Source organism: Solanum stenotomum, chromosome 7 (assembly GCF_019186545.1).
Source record: "Solanum stenotomum isolate F172 chromosome 7, ASM1918654v1, whole genome shotgun sequence".
Classification (NCBI taxonomy): Eukaryota; Viridiplantae; Streptophyta; class Magnoliopsida; order Solanales; family Solanaceae; genus Solanum; species Solanum stenotomum.
Window position 1 is genome coordinate 12,594,264 of NC_064288.1, and position 19,885 is coordinate 12,614,148.

General features: G+C 34.7%; 1 protein-coding gene and 1 long non-coding RNA gene across 2 annotated transcripts; both read left to right on the top strand.

Annotated features, from left to right (window-relative positions):
* Positions 1 to 5,239: 5,239 nt before the first annotated feature.
* LOC125870260 (uncharacterized) lies at positions 5,240 to 6,649 on the top strand. Its single transcript, XR_007446879.1, has 3 exons — positions 5,240 to 5,772; positions 5,865 to 5,989; positions 6,470 to 6,649. It is a non-coding gene; the product is annotated as an uncharacterized LOC125870260 (long non-coding RNA).
* An 11,491-nt stretch (positions 6,650 to 18,140) lies between these two features.
* Positions 18,141 to 19,412, top strand: LOC125869658 (uncharacterized). Its single transcript, XM_049550113.1, has 3 exons — positions 18,141 to 18,522; positions 18,650 to 19,212; positions 19,314 to 19,412. Exons 1-3 carry the CDS (start codon positions 18,141 to 18,143, stop codon positions 19,410 to 19,412), a joined length of 1,044 nt encoding a protein of 347 aa, XP_049406070.1.
* The last annotated feature ends 473 nt before the right edge of the window (positions 19,413 to 19,885 follow it).

Here is a 19,885-nt window from a genome sequence, read left to right on the forward strand (position 1 = left end):
TATTGATTTCATGAGAGTATTTTACATTTGGTGGTGAAGCTTGGCATTCACTTCCAATGAGAACTTTCTTGTAGTAGTTAAAAGAAGAAACAAATTGACATTTGTCATGAGAAACATCATTACCATTTGTAGGTGGACAATTGTGACACTATGGACAGAAAAAATACAAACCATTCCTTGCCTTACCAAGTGCTAGAAGGCTCTTCAGAGAAGGGCCCTGCAGTATGCAAGAAAAACTGTTAAATCTAATTATTACTTTGAGTTGAATAGCTAAGCAATGAATTGATATCAAATTGAACTTGAAGCTAGTATAAACAATACTTTGTACAGAGTCAGTGTTGAATTCAAACAAAAATCACCAATTTCAATCACTTTAACTTTGTATCCATTTGGTAAGGTGATTAAGAAAGGATAAGGCAGTGTTCTAAGGTTATGTGAGAATTTCTTTTATGTAGGTCATGTGATGCGATGTTCCTGAATCTATGATCCAAGAACCAACAGTTAATCTAAAACATTTACATGACAAATCACCTATCTCAGTAATTGAAGAGTAGCAAGCAAGTATACCTGCTAGGTTTGCAGCTCCATTTGACATGTTTCCTGACAGTTCCATTTCCAACCTACAGGGTCCTAAGTAGATTGAGTAGTTGTTCATAGTGGCTTTTGGACAGATTCAATGTCGTTTGCCTTCCCTCAGGAGTTTCCTCACACTATTTTCCACCATCTTCAGAAGTATGCACATTTGCTGCAGAATCTGAGCCTCTTCCTCTTGGGGGTCTTGTGTTGGTTGGATAACCATGGAGCTTGTAGCACCACTCATTGGTATGTCCAGTTCGTTTGCAGTATTCACAGAACAAGTTTGACTTGTTGCCAGTGCTAGAATTTCCCCTAAAAGTGTTGGTATTGGAATTGCCTGCACCCCTTCTATAAGAGTTGTAGTTTGTCTTGAAACCTTTGGGCCCTGCATTGTGTTGGGGGTGACACAAAGGCATTTACTGAGGAGCTTCATTTCCCTCTGCTTTTCCTCTTGTGACAAAATGGCAAATACACGCCATAGTTGGCAGATTAGACATCATGAGGATGTTTCCACGTATGGCAGTATACATCTCATTTAGGCCCATCAAAATATGTATTAGTCTTCTATCTTGCTCAACCTTATGCATTTTGGTTTTTCCACCACAAATACACACAAGTGTTGAGAATTGACACCAAGAGTGTTCATTTCCTCCCACAATTTCTTCATTTTAGTATTGTAACCAGTGACATCCAAAGTGCCCTGCACAAGGTCATTTATCTCCTTCTGCAGTTGATAGAGTTTGCAACCATTAGTTTGGTCATATCTATTTTCCAATTCCTCTCAAAGTTTCTTGGCATTGTTGACATATTGCAAGCTATATTGCAAATCTGGTGAGAGAGAATTTAGGATCCAAGAGCTTACCATATCGTCACACCTTTTCCACTGCATTAAGGCTGGATCTGCAGGATCTGGTTTCACGACTTTTCCATTGATGAATCCAGTTTTACTCTTAATAGATAAAGCCCTAAGAACAACTCGTCTCCATGACTTGTAGCTAGTTCCATAAAAAACAACAGGAAGTAAAGTTGAACCTGCATTTTCTGAGGGGTGCAGATAGAAGGGGCTATTGAAAAATCTAATCGAGTCAAAGTGTTGGTAGCAACCGCGTCAGCTGGAACGTCACCCATAGAATAAGATGAGAGTGATTGTGAAGAAGAATGCAATTACAGACAAATTGTGAAGATGAATTCACAATGAGTAAACTTGAATCAGAACAGAGGAACGATAGTGAGATTGTCCAGAGAAAAAAATAGGGAGAAGAAGATGACAACAGGAATAAGGGCAAAAATCAATACAGTACTCACGACGAGAGAGAGGAGCAGGAGTCTCCTTGCTCTGATACCATGACAAAACTAACAGCATAGGCTGAGAAACAATGAACTTCCTCCATTATGGAGATTTGAGCTTTCACCAACGATCAGAGGAAAAGAGAAAATATATTATTGAGAATGTGAAAACTGAAAAATAATCAATACAATGGTTGTGTATATACACTGATCGAGTCTGACACATCTAACAAACTTTGTGATTCCTAACTAACTAACTCTATGAAGTAACTAACTAACTCTATGAATGAACAATAACTAACTAACTCTATGAATGAACAGTCTACATCATCTAACTAATGTAATCTTATCAGAGACAATGCTTCTCAAGTTTTCTTCATCTTCTCAATTGGGTTTTACAACTTTCAGATCTGCTCATTTTTCAATTTGTGTCCAACTCTCTTAATCTGAATGATGGATTTAGCAAAGGAAAATATTTTAAGGTGGAACTTGGAGCTTTTCAATTTGTGTCCAATTCATGGGAAACTCAATTTTTCGGGCATAGAAATGCTAATCCTACACATTAGTTCCAATTTTGGGCAAGGCAATGTAATATGTTTTTGAATATAGCGATCTCATATTTACAGTTAGTTTCTCTCGCTGTTCAAATTGACCTTTACCTTAAATATCACATACTCCTTTGTTAAGAGACTCCATTAATGAGAGTATTTGGAGAGTGAAATCAGAAAGAATGAGAAAAACTCCATTCATATGCAAATCTGTACAAGATGCATGTATTTATAGCTAACAACAGTCCTAACTACCAAGACCTTCTAGAAGCTTCTATTCTAACTAACTTCTTTAACTAACTAACAACTTGTATAATTAATTAGTAACATGTATTCAACACTCCCCCTCAAACTCAGAATAAGAAATTATGTTCTTCATTCCAAGCTTGCCAATTAGTGTTTCATGTTGAGGTTTACATAGTCCTTTAGTAAGTAGATCAGCCTGTTGTTCTCTCATTTGTGTTTGTATAAGCCTTACAAAATGACAATCTATGTCAAAATGTTTTGGACTCTCATGAAAGATTGGGTGTGCTGCTATTTGAAATTTTGAATTGCAGCTTTGCTGTCACAAAACAGTCTGGTATGTAAGTTTACTTCTATTCCAAACTCCTTGAACAATCCTTTCAACCATACTAATTTAGCTACTGTGGTAGCCATGCTTCTAAACTCTGCCTCTGCAGAACTCCTTGATACAATGCTTTGTTTTTTGACTTCCAAGATATCATTGCATTGCCCAGTTTCACTACATAGCCTGTTACTGATCTCCTGGATTCCATACAAGCTCCCCAATCTGAGTCACAAAATGCTACTAACTCTGAACATTTCTTACTTGGCATAAATAGTCCAAGACCAACAATTCCTTTTATATATCTCACCACTCTGAGTGCAGCTTCCATATGAGACTGTTTAGTTGAGTACATACATTGGCTGAGTACTTGAACTACAAAGGCTATGTCAGGCCTAGTCAAAGTTAAGTACAATAGTCTTTCAACTATCCTTTGATGCCTTCCACAGTCATCAAGTGGTTTGTCTTCTGCATTTGTATTTTTACCAGTGCATTCATCAAACATAGTAGATGTTAGCTTGTGATTAAAGTCCAATGGAGTGGAAGCAAGTTTGCATCCTGCTAGTCCCAATTCAGAAACAAGTCCTAATGCATACTTCCTCTGATTCATAAGAATGCCCTCAGTTGTTCTGGAGAATTCAATTCCACAAAAAAATTTCAACTCTCCAAGGTCCTTTATTTTGAACCTTTGTTGCAAGTCTTTTTTAACTTGCTGAATAAGATTTAGGTTGCTTCCAGTAATAAGGAGATCATCTACATATACTAAAATGACAAGGAGTTCATTTTTCACTTTCTTTGTAAATAGGGAATAGTCATAGTGAGATTGAAGGAACCCCATGCTGATCAGTGCCTCAGTTAGTTTCATATTCCATTGCATTGGTACATGTTTTAGTCCATACAAAGGCTTTTAAAGTCTGTAAACCATGTGTTTCTCCCCTAGTTTGCAAAGCCCTCAGGGATAGACATATAAACCTCCTCAAAGAGATCACCCTAAAGAAAAGCATTATGCACATCCATTTGGTACAAAAACCAACCACAAGAAGCAGCTAAAGCAACCACTGATCGAACAGTAACCATTTTGGCAACTGGGGAGAAGGTCTTAGAATAATCCAGACCTTCTTGTTGACTATATCCTTTTGCCACCAACCTTGCCTTATACCTCTCAACTTCACCAAATGCTCTATACTTGATTTTGAGCACCCACTTACAACCAATAGGGGTCTTGCTAGGAGGAAGAGGAACAATGGACCATGTATTATTGAGTTCAAGAGCAGTAATCTCAGCTGTCATAGCCTCCACCCATTGAGGATCCTGACAGGCTTCTAGATAAGAGTGAGGCTCAGACACATCAGAATAAGCACCTAGAGATGTCTGGTAAGATGGAGTCAATCAAGAATAATACATATACTGTGACATAGGATAAGTAGAGGAAGTGTGGGCGCTAGGCAGGGCCGGCTCTATGCTTGCAAAAATAAGGCCTTCGCCTTAGGCCCCCAAATTTCGGGGGCCCCAAATTTTTGTGAAGAATAAATTATGTGTTAAAATTTTTATAGAAAAATTAATTATTTATGATAAAAAGTATAATTTTTTTAAAAATAAATTATTTTATCCACTTTAACATCTTTTGTACTTTGTTAAAAATAAGAATTAACAGTGAAAAGTGTTGAACAAAGTGAATTACGAATTATTTTTTATTTCTTTTTAAATTTTAGTTTCAAGCATTACTCTAAGCATATTAAAATGAGATATACCAAGTCATCAATTTTTTGAGTCAAATTCTATGATTCTAAACTTCTAACTCTTATCTTTATTTAATATTTATCAACTTATTACATATATCATTATGTTAACAATGCATATAATAATTGTCTCACTTAAAGGATGTTTTTCAATGTTGTGTTGATAAAATCTTACCTAAAACTAGTAACTCAAAAAACAATATTAAGTACTAATAATTTTCATCTTAATAGTGTACTTTTTTTTTTTTGAATAAATACGTATATGAAGTGTATTTATATTTTAGGCCGCGAATTGAAATTTCGCTTTAGGCCCCCAATTACGTTGAGCCGCCCCTGGCGCTAGGAGTAGCATAATCATGTAACCATATAGGTGGTCTGGAAGGTCTAGAGGATCTCCTGAGAGGAAAAAGAGGTCTGGGGGGTTAAACAACAGTAGATGAAGGGTCCTCATTAGGCACAGAAGACACTGCAGTATCAATGGAGCATGAAGAATCAACTAGGGATAACTCATCTGGAAAGGATAGGCCTGGTAACAAGGGATCAGGAGAGGATTTGAGCTCCTTAAAAGAAAACACCTCTTCCTTAAAATTAGTGTCTCTACTCACAAAGAATGATTTAGATGCTAAATCATAGAGTATATAGCCCTTTTGAGTTTGAGAATATCCCAAATGTACAGCAGGTACAACCCTCGGAGCAAACTCGTCAACTTTCTTTGGATCAGTGGCATAACATAGGGACCCAAATACCTTGAGATGACTGAGTTGAGGGAGGTGGTCATACTTCTCAAATGGAGATTTACCATGCAAACACATTGTGGGCAATCTATTGAGAAGATACACAATTGTAGATACACAAAAACCCCAGTATTTCAAAGGCACAAAACCTTAGAGCTCTGTCCATGTTAAGTATAGATCTATGCTTCCTCTCAGCAACCCCATTCTGTTGAGGGGAATAACGATCAGAGCTCATTTCAACATAAGAAAAGGTGCTCCGGAAGGGGAGAGGAGGGAAGTGTGAAATGTGGAAGTAGTGGAAGATGTCACTTCTCGAAGAAGAGGTTCGTAGTTTAATTTAAGCATCATACAGTTCCTCTATGATACTTCTATGTTTTACATACTTAAAAAGACTTGCTGGATTATCTTTTAACAGGAAGCACAGGGTAAAGAGCTCAATCAAGGTTCCTGCTATAAGTAACAAACTAGCGATATTCCCCCGGATGAGTATTCTTGGAGAAAATATGGACAGAAACCGATCAAAGGTTTTCCGCACCCTAGGTATTATTCTGAATTAACATTATTGTCTGTAAATTTGAACGGAATTACTAAAGGTTTTGCCATGATTGCTTCTTAGTATATTACACGTCTTGATGTTTGTTTCTGCTGCTGTTTTTTGTCTCATAGATATATCTTCCACATGCCAACGTGCTCAAGTTTTCCCCTTTGTTTTGCTTGAATGTGTCTTGTTTATCTTACTTGGCTGGTGAGATAGCAAGTCCCTGGATATTTAGCAGATTGGATAATTTATCAGGATTAACTGAATCGGCTTTGTTAACGTCTTTGCTAATTGAAAGGGGATGTTGTAATGGTTCATTTGTTGATAAAGAATTGCTAAACTAGAGAATGTGAACTGGCTTCTTTGTGTAGTCTTACCTTACCGACTAGGTTTTTTTGTTCGCTGGTAGCTCCCCGAGGTGTGCAATTTCTATGATTCAAGCAAAACATAAACTCAGCTAAAGTTTTTCTTGGATTATGCAGGGGATACTATAACTGTAGCAGCATGAGAGGCTGTCCTGCCAGGAAGCACGTTGAGAGATGCTTGGAAGAACCTTCGATGCTTATTGTCACTTACGAAGGAGAACATAACCATCCTAGGTTGCCATCTCAATCGGCAAATGCATGAGATCTTTAGAGAAATGCTAGCAAAGATCATTATCACAAGCCTCGAGAAATTTCTCATACTCTATTTTTGATCGGCTGCAATTGTTCCTGTACATATTTTTCTTTGAAGTGCAATGCAGATGGGGCCAAATACTAGTTCAAAAGCAAGGTTCAATTAGAATGATGCAGTGAGACTTGAGGTTTCCTAATTGTAAGAATATCCTCATAAAGTATGACTCCTTTTTTGAAAAAAAATTAGGATTTTTGCAAATTATCTTTTGTGCTTATTTAATAAGCATACTACTTAGGATGCTGATCTTCTGTTGGACAGTAGATTTGTTTAACCCTACCAACAAAGTAAAAGTTCACATAGCCAATCAACTGAGCTAAACGTCTACTCGTACTGCCCCTGAAACGCAGAAGCAGGATGCATTGTTGGTCAGGAAAAGAATAAGAATATTTATCAGGAGTGAATCAGGGGTTTGTCCCTTTGATATATTATGCTTAATAAATGACACATGGTGACTGATGGGTTGCTCTTTTGCTTTAGTTGGGAATAGGAATGATGTGCATTATCTAAATCAACTTTGTTTTGTGTCTTTCAATTCTTCTAAAAATAAGATCAACTAGTTGGATTCAAGTTCAAGTTTAGTGTAGGTGTTGGAAATATCTATCGGATCGGGTTCATTCATAAGGAGTGTTAATTAGACTGATAGTTCATTAGTTTATTCTCCTTTATAACTCTAATCCTATTGTATAAATACACCATTATGGGTGTAGTAAAAATATGCAGGGTTAGTGAAACGTTATACTTTTCTCAAAGATATATTTAGGCTGTGAATAAAGGAAATTATTTGCGTCCAGAGTCCTGGTTGCTGTAGATCCATTTTCACTATGGAGAAACCCGTAAGTCTTCTGATTGGTGCAAATCCGTTTTCACTGGGGAGAAATCCGTAAGTCTCCTTACTAGTATTTACCTATTCAAAATACTAAAGTGATATAAAAAATCTACGCTGACCGGTAAATATTCGGATAAATAAAAAGGGTACTTAAGAGTCGTTAGGTTTTTTTTATCCCTCCCTAGGACCTCTAACTCTTTTTGCTACCTTAATAACTCACACTCACGAGCTTAAAATTCGAAAGTGAGAGAGTGTTCACCATTCGAGAAATTCTCTCTTGTCAAATTGTTAGGCCCACAAATGGATACGTTGTGTTTCCTGTGAAAGGGCATGCGGTACGTCATGTCTCATTGTAGTGGAGTATGGCAAGCAAAGCACTAGCTAAGAAAAGAGTGCAAGTTAGTGCTTCACAAGCTTTTTTTTTTTTCACTCGGTGTCCGGTATCTACATTGAAATCCAATTAAATTTGGATTCCGAAAAATTCCACATTGAGGAGGTAAAATGCTCTCTAACAAAAGTGACTTCGTACCCTGAAAAACTCGAACCCTAAACCTCTGGTTAGGGATGAAGTAACTGCTTCACTAACTTGCTTCTCTTTATCTTGTTTCAAACTGCTATGCTTGTGCCCTGATATGAAAGCTGAATAGGCCATTTGCTATCTTTATCTTAAAATTGAGTCGATAAGACACTATGGTTTCTGCTTTTATTTCCCATTGTTATTATGGAGTCCGTACAGTAAAATCCATCATCAGCCTAACCCCAACTAGGCACATATTTTATCCTTCAGACTCTGTGTCCCAAGGCCTATACATGAAATCTTCTACAATTCACAAGATATAATGCAAGTAAATACATGTTTAATTACTAAGTTAAGAAAATCCTAGCCTACTTGGGTGCTAAGAAATTGTTGATGAACCTTTTCTAAGAGATTTCGGCTTCGTGAGAGTAATTCGTGACGAACTAGGATCAAAATTCCTTGGGTTTTCATCTCCTTTGCGCAGAAAATTCTCCCCTCCATTTCTCCTGTGCCATGAGTGTCTTAGGATGATTTTTTGAGCAGCCCTCCTCAATTTTTTTCCTGGAAATGGGAGGAAAATAAAATACCTCGTATTTCACTAGGGTCTGATTCCCGTCAGCCGGCTATAGCAACCATGCTGGCACCATAGCGGCACCGCCGTAGCGGGAGTCTTCCAACTATGGTTGAGTGACATTAGCCCGACTGTATTCAAGTTTTTAAAAATTATTGTGTACCCAAATTTTTAATTTGGTATCATATTTGAAAATTTTTAGGGTTCTGGAGTGCATTTTTAAATAACAATGAATACGGTTGTTAAAATTGAAGACTCTTAGGAGTGTGTTGGTATGAATTATACTTTTGTAACTTGGGTATTACTAATTGCTAAATTCTGTTGAATATTAATGAGTAAACTAGATTATAAGTAATGATAACTATCTAGCAATCAACTATCACAATGTGGGTTTTATCAATTTCTAACACGTAATGCACTAAAATCAATCTAAGACTTTAGTTCAACAAAATTATTTCAAGCTTCAGTTGTCAATTGAATTATATCAGGTCATTATCACTAATGATATTTCACAAGCAACATTAGTTCGCAACCTTAAATTATAGATGAAAACATAAAGAAATAGTTGAACCCATATAATTTCAACATTTTAAATCAATTAAACAAAATCCAATTATAAGTTAATCATTCATACAATACACAACCCTAAGAATAGAGAGATTAGCTATTAATAACGAAAGGTAAAATAAATATACCAAAATTCTCATCCATTGTAGCAACTTGATTCGAAATTCTAATATTTCAATCCCAAAGACCTTCAATCTCAAGAAGGTTCTATACAACCTTCAAGTACAAGCTTAATCCTCAATAGTAAAGTTTTTGCAGAGAGTACTAGAAAATTCAAAATGGTAAAAAGTGTTTTTCTCTCTCTTAAAAAAGATATTTATACGTTTACAAATTTCTTCATAATTGCTCTCAGCGTCTGTCATGACCTAGACCATCGTGAGTGACACACACTAAACCACTAGGTGGGAGAACCAACTACTAACCCAAAATTAAACCAACATGTAATTTCTAAAACCAAGACATCAAATAAATATTAAGAAAATAGTTTAAAAGCAACTAAGGAAATGAATAAACTCAATCAATAGTCAAATGTTCATGCAAAATAAATTCCTAAGAACTGAAATTAAAGTGGTAGTACCAAATCTCTAAATGTAATCAATAATGGGGATGCAACCCCCCAAAAACTTAGAAAACATAATCTACTAGTCTAATGTCTGTGTCCAAAAGAATAGACAAGAGATGATAGAAGAATCCATCACAACCTGAAAAAGTAGCTCACCCTTGAATTTAAAGTCAAATGTCTCTTAACTGAGGTCTCATCTTAGCTGTTGAAAGATGTCTTGTACTTAACAAGGGAAGAACATGACATTATCAGTACACAAACCACTGGTAGGATTACACGGTCAGTACAAGATATGAGTTTAAACAATTTACTACATTATAGTAACACAATTCAAAATATACAACTACAATCACCAATATATATATAGACTCCTAGTCACAACATCATGAAACAACAAACACGTGGATGCACGTCCCACATAATCACGAATGCAATTTTTTTGTCCTTTCAAGGAACCATAAACACATACCCAATCCTCTCATGAAACCCTTATACAAGCTGTTAGTGTATCAACATGGTACCCGAGTCAATAAGATTTTATAATTATATCAGGTGTCATATCCGATCCAACTGTTATCCGAGCCAACCATTAGTATTTTTGTACCGGTGTGATACTTAAGTCAACCAACAATCACAAATAATCATGAAAAATTACAAACACAATGGACAACACTACTTGAAAGCCTCAAGTCACATAAACATGTCCATTGCATGAGATTATCAACATGATGTCATTTCGTATGCTTCCTTATGTTTTTCTTAACATGCATTGTACCAATGATACTATATAGCAGTAGACATGCATACATACATATACCAAAAAATATGTAACCATCACGTACCTCGAATTAAGCCTCTTGGAAACTCTAAAGAACTCGAGCTTTCCCCTTTTAAAATGCATTGGCTTGTTCTTGATCTAAAATAGTAAATACATGTAACAATTAATAAAAAAAATGACCTAATAATATCCGGATCTTACCCAAATCCTAACCCCAAGCCATTTCATGATCATCCTCGCCAACTTGGGGTTTTTTCCATCATGAAACCATGCCAAAACCCTCCCTCAAGAGTAATAAATTATTCTAAGGCTTAAGAATCAATTTACAAGTTTTGGGAGTAACAAACTTACCTTTACCAAAGAATTTCAAGGGAAATTGAGTGCAAACAACCCTAAATTTCCCCTCCCAATTCCAAGAACAAAAGTGCAAAAAATAGGAGGTTTTAGAGTTGTTTCTGCATAAAATCCTGTTTTACTCCGCTATAACAGAACTAACCCTGCTATAGTGCCTGCACACACCCACTATAGAGGACGCCTCCCTCTATAGAGGACTATGCGAACTTCAAAGAATAAAAAATCCTTAAAATCCCATTTTTGACAGCACACATCTTTCCCTTGACATCCCGAACGACCCCTTTCACGCCAAATTTGATTTTTGAAGTTTTACTCACTCGAATTCGATTCTATGAAGCCCTATGGGTTCCTTATTGTCTTGTCTACAAGAAAACTTCCACCAAGCCTAGACATTTAACCCCACCCATTATCAGACGGTCCTAGAGTGCACCTAGTTCAAATTCCTTCTGAGGTTGACCTACCCTAAAATTTTTGAGTCACTATCCGAAAAGCTTTCTGACCCAAATTCTTTCACCATTGCCCTATTAGTAGCGATCGGGATGGATCGTTATAGTGTTATTTCAGTGAACTAAGTCGGGACAATCAAGCACGTCGGGTTATGCGCTAAATGGTAGATTTCATCTCCACTCAGACTTTTCAACTTTGATTTTTCTTTCAGGTGCGTATTACATTCAGCAACACCAATGACCATCGCCGAATCACTTCAATGACACACCGTCTTCTCCTTGATATTGCCAAACTGAGATGAACTTGAGGGTTAAGAATTGTAACCTTTGGCGATGCGCCGAGTCAACTTGGGTGACGCTCAGTGTCGCCCTTGCATATTTCTTCAAGTCTTTTGACTGCTTTTGATCTCCTATATCTCCATGCTTATGGTCTCATAACTGAAATACAAATACATTTTGATCAGAATAAGATGTAAATGGACATTGAGAACACTACTTTTGGTATACTAGAAGACTAAAATGAGTCCAAAATTCTCTATTCATTAGTGATCTTCCATAATTTTTTAAAACTCTTTTCATTTTTTTAACGACACCTAATTTTTCTCTATACGTTTTACTTATCACTCCATTCCAATGTACCCCTTAACTTTGCAAAAGTGTCATATATACCTTCATGGATTTCAATTTCATAAAATAAATACAAAAAAAAATAATTTAATACTATTTTTTCGCTTTCATTAGAAAAAAAGAGTATGTCTGAGTCATTTTTGTAATGGTAAGAATATATGTAAGTTACTTTTGAAACAAGGGATATATCAACTATAAATTGTAAAGTTGAGGGTTATATCCGATCCTTTTTCCTTTAATTTTTAGTTTGAAAATATGAGTAATAAAAAGAAAGAAACGTGAATGGAAAAAGAACAAAATAATTTAAGATTGTTCTTTTGAGGCTACATTGTAAGTTATTTTTTTGTATCTGCAAAAAAGGGGGAATCTATGATAAATTTTACGGAAAAGTGTCAAATATACCCTTGTACTATTGGAAATAGTCTATATATACCCTTTGTTATACTTTTGGATCAAATATACCCCTACCGTTATACTTTGACACATATATACCCCCAATTTTAATGGAGGGACACATGCCAACTTAAGAATCAAATAACCACCTACAATTTTAAATACTCAATTCCTTTAAAACCCACCCATTTCCTCTGGTGACCCACATTGAACCAAATCCAAAATCTTCTCTTTTGTTTACTTCGATTAAACAACTATTCATATTTTCAGTAAAAAATCATGTTTAGTAGCTGTTGTTGTTTGGGGTAATGTGCTGAGTTTTGATATTGATCGAAGGTCCTATGAACGAAGGCAAAAACACAATGCACACTCGACAAAGTTTGCTTTTGGTTATCGATTTCTGAATCCAGATCTCCGGGCCTTAATCATTCCAGTTTCGGACTGCTTTTAATCGGATCTGATTTCTGACATTTGATATTTTAGATTTGGTTTCTCCTTAGATTAAAAAAAAACAAATCCATTTCCATATTTCCATTAAAATCAGCACTCAACCACGACCAAAGCTCACCTTGAAACTCAAGGAAGAAGTGAAAAGCTTATACCATCTAATTGAATAATGGCACGAAGATCACATGAAATTTTATGACGAACTCTTTGCTGATTTTTCAATTTTGCTAATTGTATTTTTTAGGGAAATTTTTGCATCAAAGTGGATAAGACAACTGACAGTAATAATGCAGTTATTTGCTCTACATTCCCAATTTCACTACACTAATTTTCTTAGTTTTTGCTTCAAAGTTAGATGGAGAAAAGAAATATTAATAGATAGAGATGAGTTTTCAGCTAGTGAATCAATGATGAGGAGAAGTTCTTGTAGTTAACTTGTACAGTATAACTAGCCCTTCCCCGAACTCCCGCAAGTTTAGTGCACCGCAAGCACTTCCTCCTTGAGTTTTTAGATAGAGAAGATGACTTATGAAAATGGGTTTGGTTCAAGGTGGGTCATCAAAGAAAATGGGTTAAATGGGTGGATTGCAAAGGAATTGGGTATTTGAAATTGGAGGTGGGTTATTTGATTCTTAAGTTGATATATGTCCTTTTGTTAAAATTAGGGGTATACATGTGCCAAAGTATAGTGGTAGGGGTATGTTTGATCCAAAAGTATAACGAATGGTATCTATAGACTATTTTCAATAGTACAAGGGTATATTTGACCATTTTCCATAAATTTTATATGAAGATGAGTGTAGAAATAATTTGATCATTAAGATAATAAAAACGAATTATTCATTGAATTAAAGAAGGTAAAAAAAAAAACTCATAGTTGAGGAAGATCAAATGTACCTCTTAACTTTGGGAAATAATCAAATATACCTCTTAACTTTATGAAAGTTTCAAATATACCTATATAGATTTTATTTTTTTAATAATATATCGAAAACATAAAATAAAATTAATTTGTACCAAATGATATATGAGCTCTAAAATATACCTATTTATGTAATAATAGAAGTGTATATGAGTCACTTTTGTAACAAATGATATATCAGCTCTAAATTTCGAGTTTGAGAGGTTTACCATGTCATTTTTCCTTAATTCTTTTGGGGTCAAGTCTTGTCTATCCTCTTTTAATCGAGTTTGGTAGATATTAGATTAAATATTAAAAAATGGTTTAAAATATTATGATTTTACTATTAGAAAAATAATTCTATGATTTTGATGAAAAAAATATTCTTATATGTCCATTTATGGAATTTAACTTATGAAGCAATTTAAATAGAAAATATATAAATGACAAACCATATGTACTAACATCAAACCAAATCTTTTGTGAGAGAAAATCAAAACGCATTCCAATTCCTATCTTGTCTTCACTCTTCACACTTTGGGTTTGTTTGGAAAGTCATATGATAATTGGAATTGATATGATTACTAGGATAGTAAATTGCAAGAGTTTTTGGCCAAAATCATCCTTAAAATGTACCTCAAACTTAAATTACATCTTTAAAGAATCATTCTTAGCAGAAAACATCCTTCAAGTATTTAAAAGTGGACAATTTTCATCCTTCTGCTTGAATTTATTAGAAAACTAACAAATCCCACAAAAATTAAGTCATCCATTAGCAATTATTATTCTTAGATATGCCAAAAATACTAATCGTGTACTTTTTTGGTAATTGAGTTTAGCATTATGCAAAATCTTTTAATTTGGAAGCTTTTTTTTCTTCATGTAATTTGATATTAAAAATATTATTAGTTGAAATATTTTTTTTTATTTTTTTTATTAATAGAAATATGTTTCTTCTCAACATAATATGCTAGAAACGGCGTTTGTTGGAGACTTCCGCTTCTACTAATGTAGAATGACTCAAATGCGAGACATAATCAATATTTTGATCACTTCAATATCAGATTGGCCAAAAAAATTATTGATCTAAATATAGTTTGACTATGAAAAATGTAAAGATAATCAAGTTCCAACTTCTTTCCGTTACTAATGAGAAAAATAACAGATCATGTATCCCCACACCTTCCAAATATTTTTTGTTTCGGTAAGCAATAGTGTCTAAGATTTTTAATATGTTTTTTTCAGGAACTTCTTACAACAGGTAATGAAATTATGCAGTAAAACTTTGTTGATGGTCATGTGAACTGCTCATGTTTCTGTAGGATCCATTAGTTTTTTGATGATATCTAACAGAAGGATGAAAACTGTTCACGTTTAACTATTTGAAGGATGTTTTCTGCTAAGAATGATACTTTAAAGATATAGTTTAATTTTGGGGTATAGTTTAAGGATGTTTTTGGCCAAAAACTCTAAATGTCAACACAGTAATTACACAACCCAGTAATTACACCTACCTGCTTGTTTGCCACAATGTAATTACAATACAATTACACATGTGCTGTTTGGATGTACAAATGCAATGATAAGGTTATATTAAATTTGAAAAATAAAATTTAATTATTTAAACTAAGGTCATATTACCCCCCTGAACCCATTTTATTTTTTGTAAATTTGTACACCTTTTTGGCTTACATAGAATCCTAATATCTCCCACGCGCTTCAATTGCGTGGAGTCACGGAGTGTGCCACGTAAGACAAAAGGTGTACAAAATTACAAAAAAATGAATTCGGAGGGGGGGGGGGAGGGGGTAATAGGACCTTAGTTTAGTTAAGCTGTGTTTCTAAGATTTCGGTCATAGTCTAGGGGGGTATTTATGCTTTAACCAGTAAAATTACTCTTTTCTTTATTGCTCGTTAAGGAATGTGACAGGTGTGTACCAACTCAGACATGAAGAGTATAAAAGTTCTTAAATACTAAAAATAATACTTATTACAACCTTTGTATTTCACAAGGTTTTAGGGTTTTGATTTCCCTTTTTCCTTTTCTATTGAATTTTTAATTTTTCGCCTTCGTTTAGGATTACCAGCAGATCGAGTTTATTCAAGTCCTTAATCTCCTCAGGTATCTACCCAAATTCAATTAGAGATTCCCATGTTAATTGATATACACGTCCTTACTATATATGATAATGATTTATTATGTTTTTTTTTCTTAAAGTAGGAAGATATACTCATTTGTGTTAGAAGCATTTTTATTGTGTTTTTTACTCTATGTTAATTCCATGTTTTCCTTGATTGTATCGATGATATGAGAATCATATCCATCACCCTCCGTGTCCACCATTCCAGGAAGGCGCTGACCACCCAAATTGAAAAGGGCTACCTCTAAAAAAGCTACCTACTTGTGGTAGAGTGAAAACTACCTAGTGTGGAGCCGTTGAGGCTCTCCTACATTAAAAGCTAGCTTTTGTAGTGTCGAAGAATGGATATTTAGAGTCCCCAAAATTTGTATAAGAAAGTTATTGTCTATATACATGGTCGTGGGAAATGGATAACTTTTCGAGTTAGGTGCAAATGTTAATTAATTTCTTTGTATGATGAAATGTAACATGGAAGCATAATGTATCGGTTGCTATTTATAAATAGTTAATCTAGAGTTGATAGATGGATTAAACAGGACTCTCGGTGAAATTATAGTAGTGGCGGAAGGAGATTCAAAAAATAATTTTTGAGATAAATACTAGAATGTATACCTAAGATTTAAATATATGATCTAAAATAAATTTTGAACTCCATTTGCCACTACACTAGTATCTTCCCTTATGTCAAAGGAGATTTAACAATTTACATATAACTAGAAAGATTATGTTTGCCTTAGTTACACAGTATAATTTTTTAACAAAGGGGATCCAATTTACAACATTGCCAATACCTAGTTCCACCACTTAATAATAGTGCTAACTGCGAACTACCTATTCTAAATGGAATTGTCTTCTATAAATAGTACTTAATAAGTTTAATATAATATATAGGCTAAAATAATAGTGCTAATTGCTAACTAACATTTCTAAAAAATTAGGGGTGAAGTAACTTGAAAACATAACATTAGTGGGATGAAACCAAAAATGTGTTGTATAATTTTTGACAGAGATTGTTTGTGCATTTTTGAAAGGAGATTTATTTTTTTATTCTGCTTTCTGAACTCATGAGAACATTAAATTTGTACCTACCAAAAGGATTTGAGACCATAATAGGACTTGTATGTTGTGGGGTCTACTTAAAAAGAACCCTTCAAGGCCACAATTTATCTGATGCCACGAGTAATTGTTAGGTTTTAAAAGATGTGAATGAAATTGAAGAGTTGTGACTTTTATAAAGAGTTTTGACTTTTGACTTTTATGAAGAATTGTGACTTTTTTGAACAGTTGTGATTTTTATGAAAAGTTACGACTTTTCTGAAGGATTGTGGCCTTTCTGATAAGGCACAATAAGAACTTATTCACACTACCATCTATTGTCATAGCAGTCGTTGAATAGTTTTGAGATAGATTGTTTCTCCTATACATAGCGTATATTTTCTTTTATATATTTAGTAGGACATGTATTGATGGATGTGGTTAGCAGGATCGAGAAATAGGTGGTCTGCACCTATTTAGTTTTGTAATGGTTCACTTTGGTTTTGAAATGAAAAGTTTCGTTCACCAAAAAAAATAAAATAGAGGGGTTCCTCTTATTTTTCAATAACAAATTTTTGAACTTCTTTCTTTTCTATTAAATCTAGTATTCTATGTGTACTTTACTATTGCTGAGTGGTTTGCTGACACCATGGTTTTAAGTATCGATACACTGGTGAGTAAGATTATTCTATTATGAGAGGATATATTCCATTAACCTCGAGTACTTGAGGGGACTAATTTCCTTAAGAAAATATTGTGCATTCAGTGGGTTCAATTTTCTTCTTTGAGAAAATATTTTGTTTATTATTTTTCATCTGTTTCAGATTCTATTTTCTTTACTAGTTTTAAGTTTCTAGTTTTGAAAATATTTGTTAAATTTTTTTGTTGCTTACCAAGTTCTTCAAAATTAATGTTCTATGTATCTTAGTAAAAGTTTCACACCAAAGGTGGCTTTGAACTTTAGGTATTTATGTCAAGCATGTTGCATTATATACAAACATTCTGCTGATCAGCATTGATATTTTTTTGTGTTTCATTTTTTCCTTGGGAGGAGAGTGTTTTTGTAGCTCATGCCGAAAGGTTTTACCTTTATCTTCATCTGAAGCATAACTTCTTTAGGTCGAAAATTAGCTATCTTGTTTTCCTGGAGAATATTCCCAACTTTTGGAGTTTCTCCTTTAGTTGTTTTTTTCTCCAATATTTTATAGACAAAAATGGTTTGCTTTCTACTGTGGACTTCTGACGTTTCTTTATTTTTCTATGGTTTCAGACTTTCATTAGTATCAACAGAGTTAGAGATTTCCAGCTAAATGTCCGCCAATGAGGAGATTGGGGAGAGTCGTGCACGTATTGTATATAATGGGAGTGCTTCTAGAATCAATGAAATTGGGCTTCAACTTTATCCAGTTTCTGAGTATGACTCTGGAGAAGGCTTACCATATGCTCCTGTAGATTGGCCAAATGCTGGTGATAAGTGGGGCTGGCGGGTAGGGAAAAGAGTTACAAGTTCAGGCACCTTTATAGATAGATATCTGTATCTTCCGAAGCATTTAGGTGGAAAGAAAAATGCTTTTCGAAGTAAGATTTCAGTTAAAAAGTATCTCCAGACTGAGTATCTTGGCATGGATATAAACCAATTCTTTGCCTCATTTAGTTGGATGATTCCTTCGAAGCAGTCGCCAAGCTCGAAAGGTTAGCTTCGACAGGGCTCTTTGGTATATAACATGTAGCTATTTATTCGGTTGTTTGCATCAATTAAAAAAAAACTTACCACGTCTTCTTATTGACCTGATGCCAAATTTGTTTTCTTTTTAATTAGATATTGATTTTGACTCAGATATGAAAGAGAGGACTACATCTTCAGGAACAGAATTGCAGTCTTTACTATCTGATTCTCCTATAAGAGCCATTACTTGTAAGGCTGGTAACAGAATCTGTAGCAGTTTAACATTAGAAAATCCTTTTCCGGCCATGCTTTGTGATATATGTTGCAGTGATCCTGGTTTTTGCCGAGACTGTTGTTGCATCCTTTGCTGTAAAACTATCACTTCAGACTATGATGTGTACAGTTACATTCGATGTGAAGCAACAGTAGATGGCTACATATGTGGACATATTTCCCATCTAGATTGTGCTCTACGAGCTTACATGGCTGGGACAGTCGGAGGAAGCATCAATTTGGATGCACAGTATTTATGTCGATATTGTGATTCAAGGATGGATTTGGTTCCACATGCTCTGAAGCTTTTAAACATCTGCACATCTGTTGCTTCTCGTGCTGACATTGAAAAGATTTTGAATGTTGGCATTTGTATTTTGCGTGGCTCGCAAAAAAGAAGTGGAAAAGAGTTGTTGCATCGTATTGAATCAATCAAGGAAAAGGTATAGCTAATTGATGAATTGTACTTTTCTTTCCTATGATGCTTTCTTTTTCCATTTGAGGTTTACAATTACCAGAATGATCAATTTGATAATCATATCAGCTTACGAAAGGAGTATGCATTCAAGACGCATTCAAAAAGGAAAGTTGTGTGGATAGCACTGGTAACTTCTCTGCCTTCTCATCATCTTGTTTGTGTTGATCTGTTACTTCGACTAGAATATCTATATCTGAGCAAGACATTTTAGTATGTGCAAATGTGGTTCTCTTGCTATAAGTATTGTTTATTTCAGGACACAAATATATACATTTGTTGATTTTTTCAAGTCGACTACCCTACGATATAGACAATTAGATAAAACAACATATTATATAAGGCATAAAGAGATAAAAGACATAGTTGACACAAAGATTTTTGTACTTGTTCGAATCACCGATGTGGTGCCTAATCCAGTCCCCATGGTTTCTTTAGAGCTTGAATGTTTCTGATTAGACATATAGCCTGTTGTGAACTCCTTGACATGGAAGATTACAATTCACTTGTTGGTCACATCCTCTATTCGTATAGTTTTCTAATACCTCATTTTCTTTTCTTTTTCTAAGCACTAGTTAACTATATTGAAGACAATCTTTTTACAAGATGAAATAGTGACTAGGATAAGTGTGTGCTCTTTT

Bases quoted from the DNA above. Each gene is read 5' to 3' on its own strand.
- LOC125869658 (XM_049550113.1), top strand. From the start codon at position 18,141: ATGTCCGCCAATGAGGAGATTGGGGAGAGTCGTGCACGTATTGTATAT. The intron at 18,523-18,649 runs GTTAGCTTCGAC...CTTTTTAATTAG, and splicing joins GCAGTCGCCAAGCTCGAAAG to ATATTGATTTTGACTCAGAT. The intron at 19,213-19,313 runs GTATAGCTAATT...TAATCATATCAG, and splicing joins TTGAATCAATCAAGGAAAAG to CTTACGAAAGGAGTATGCAT.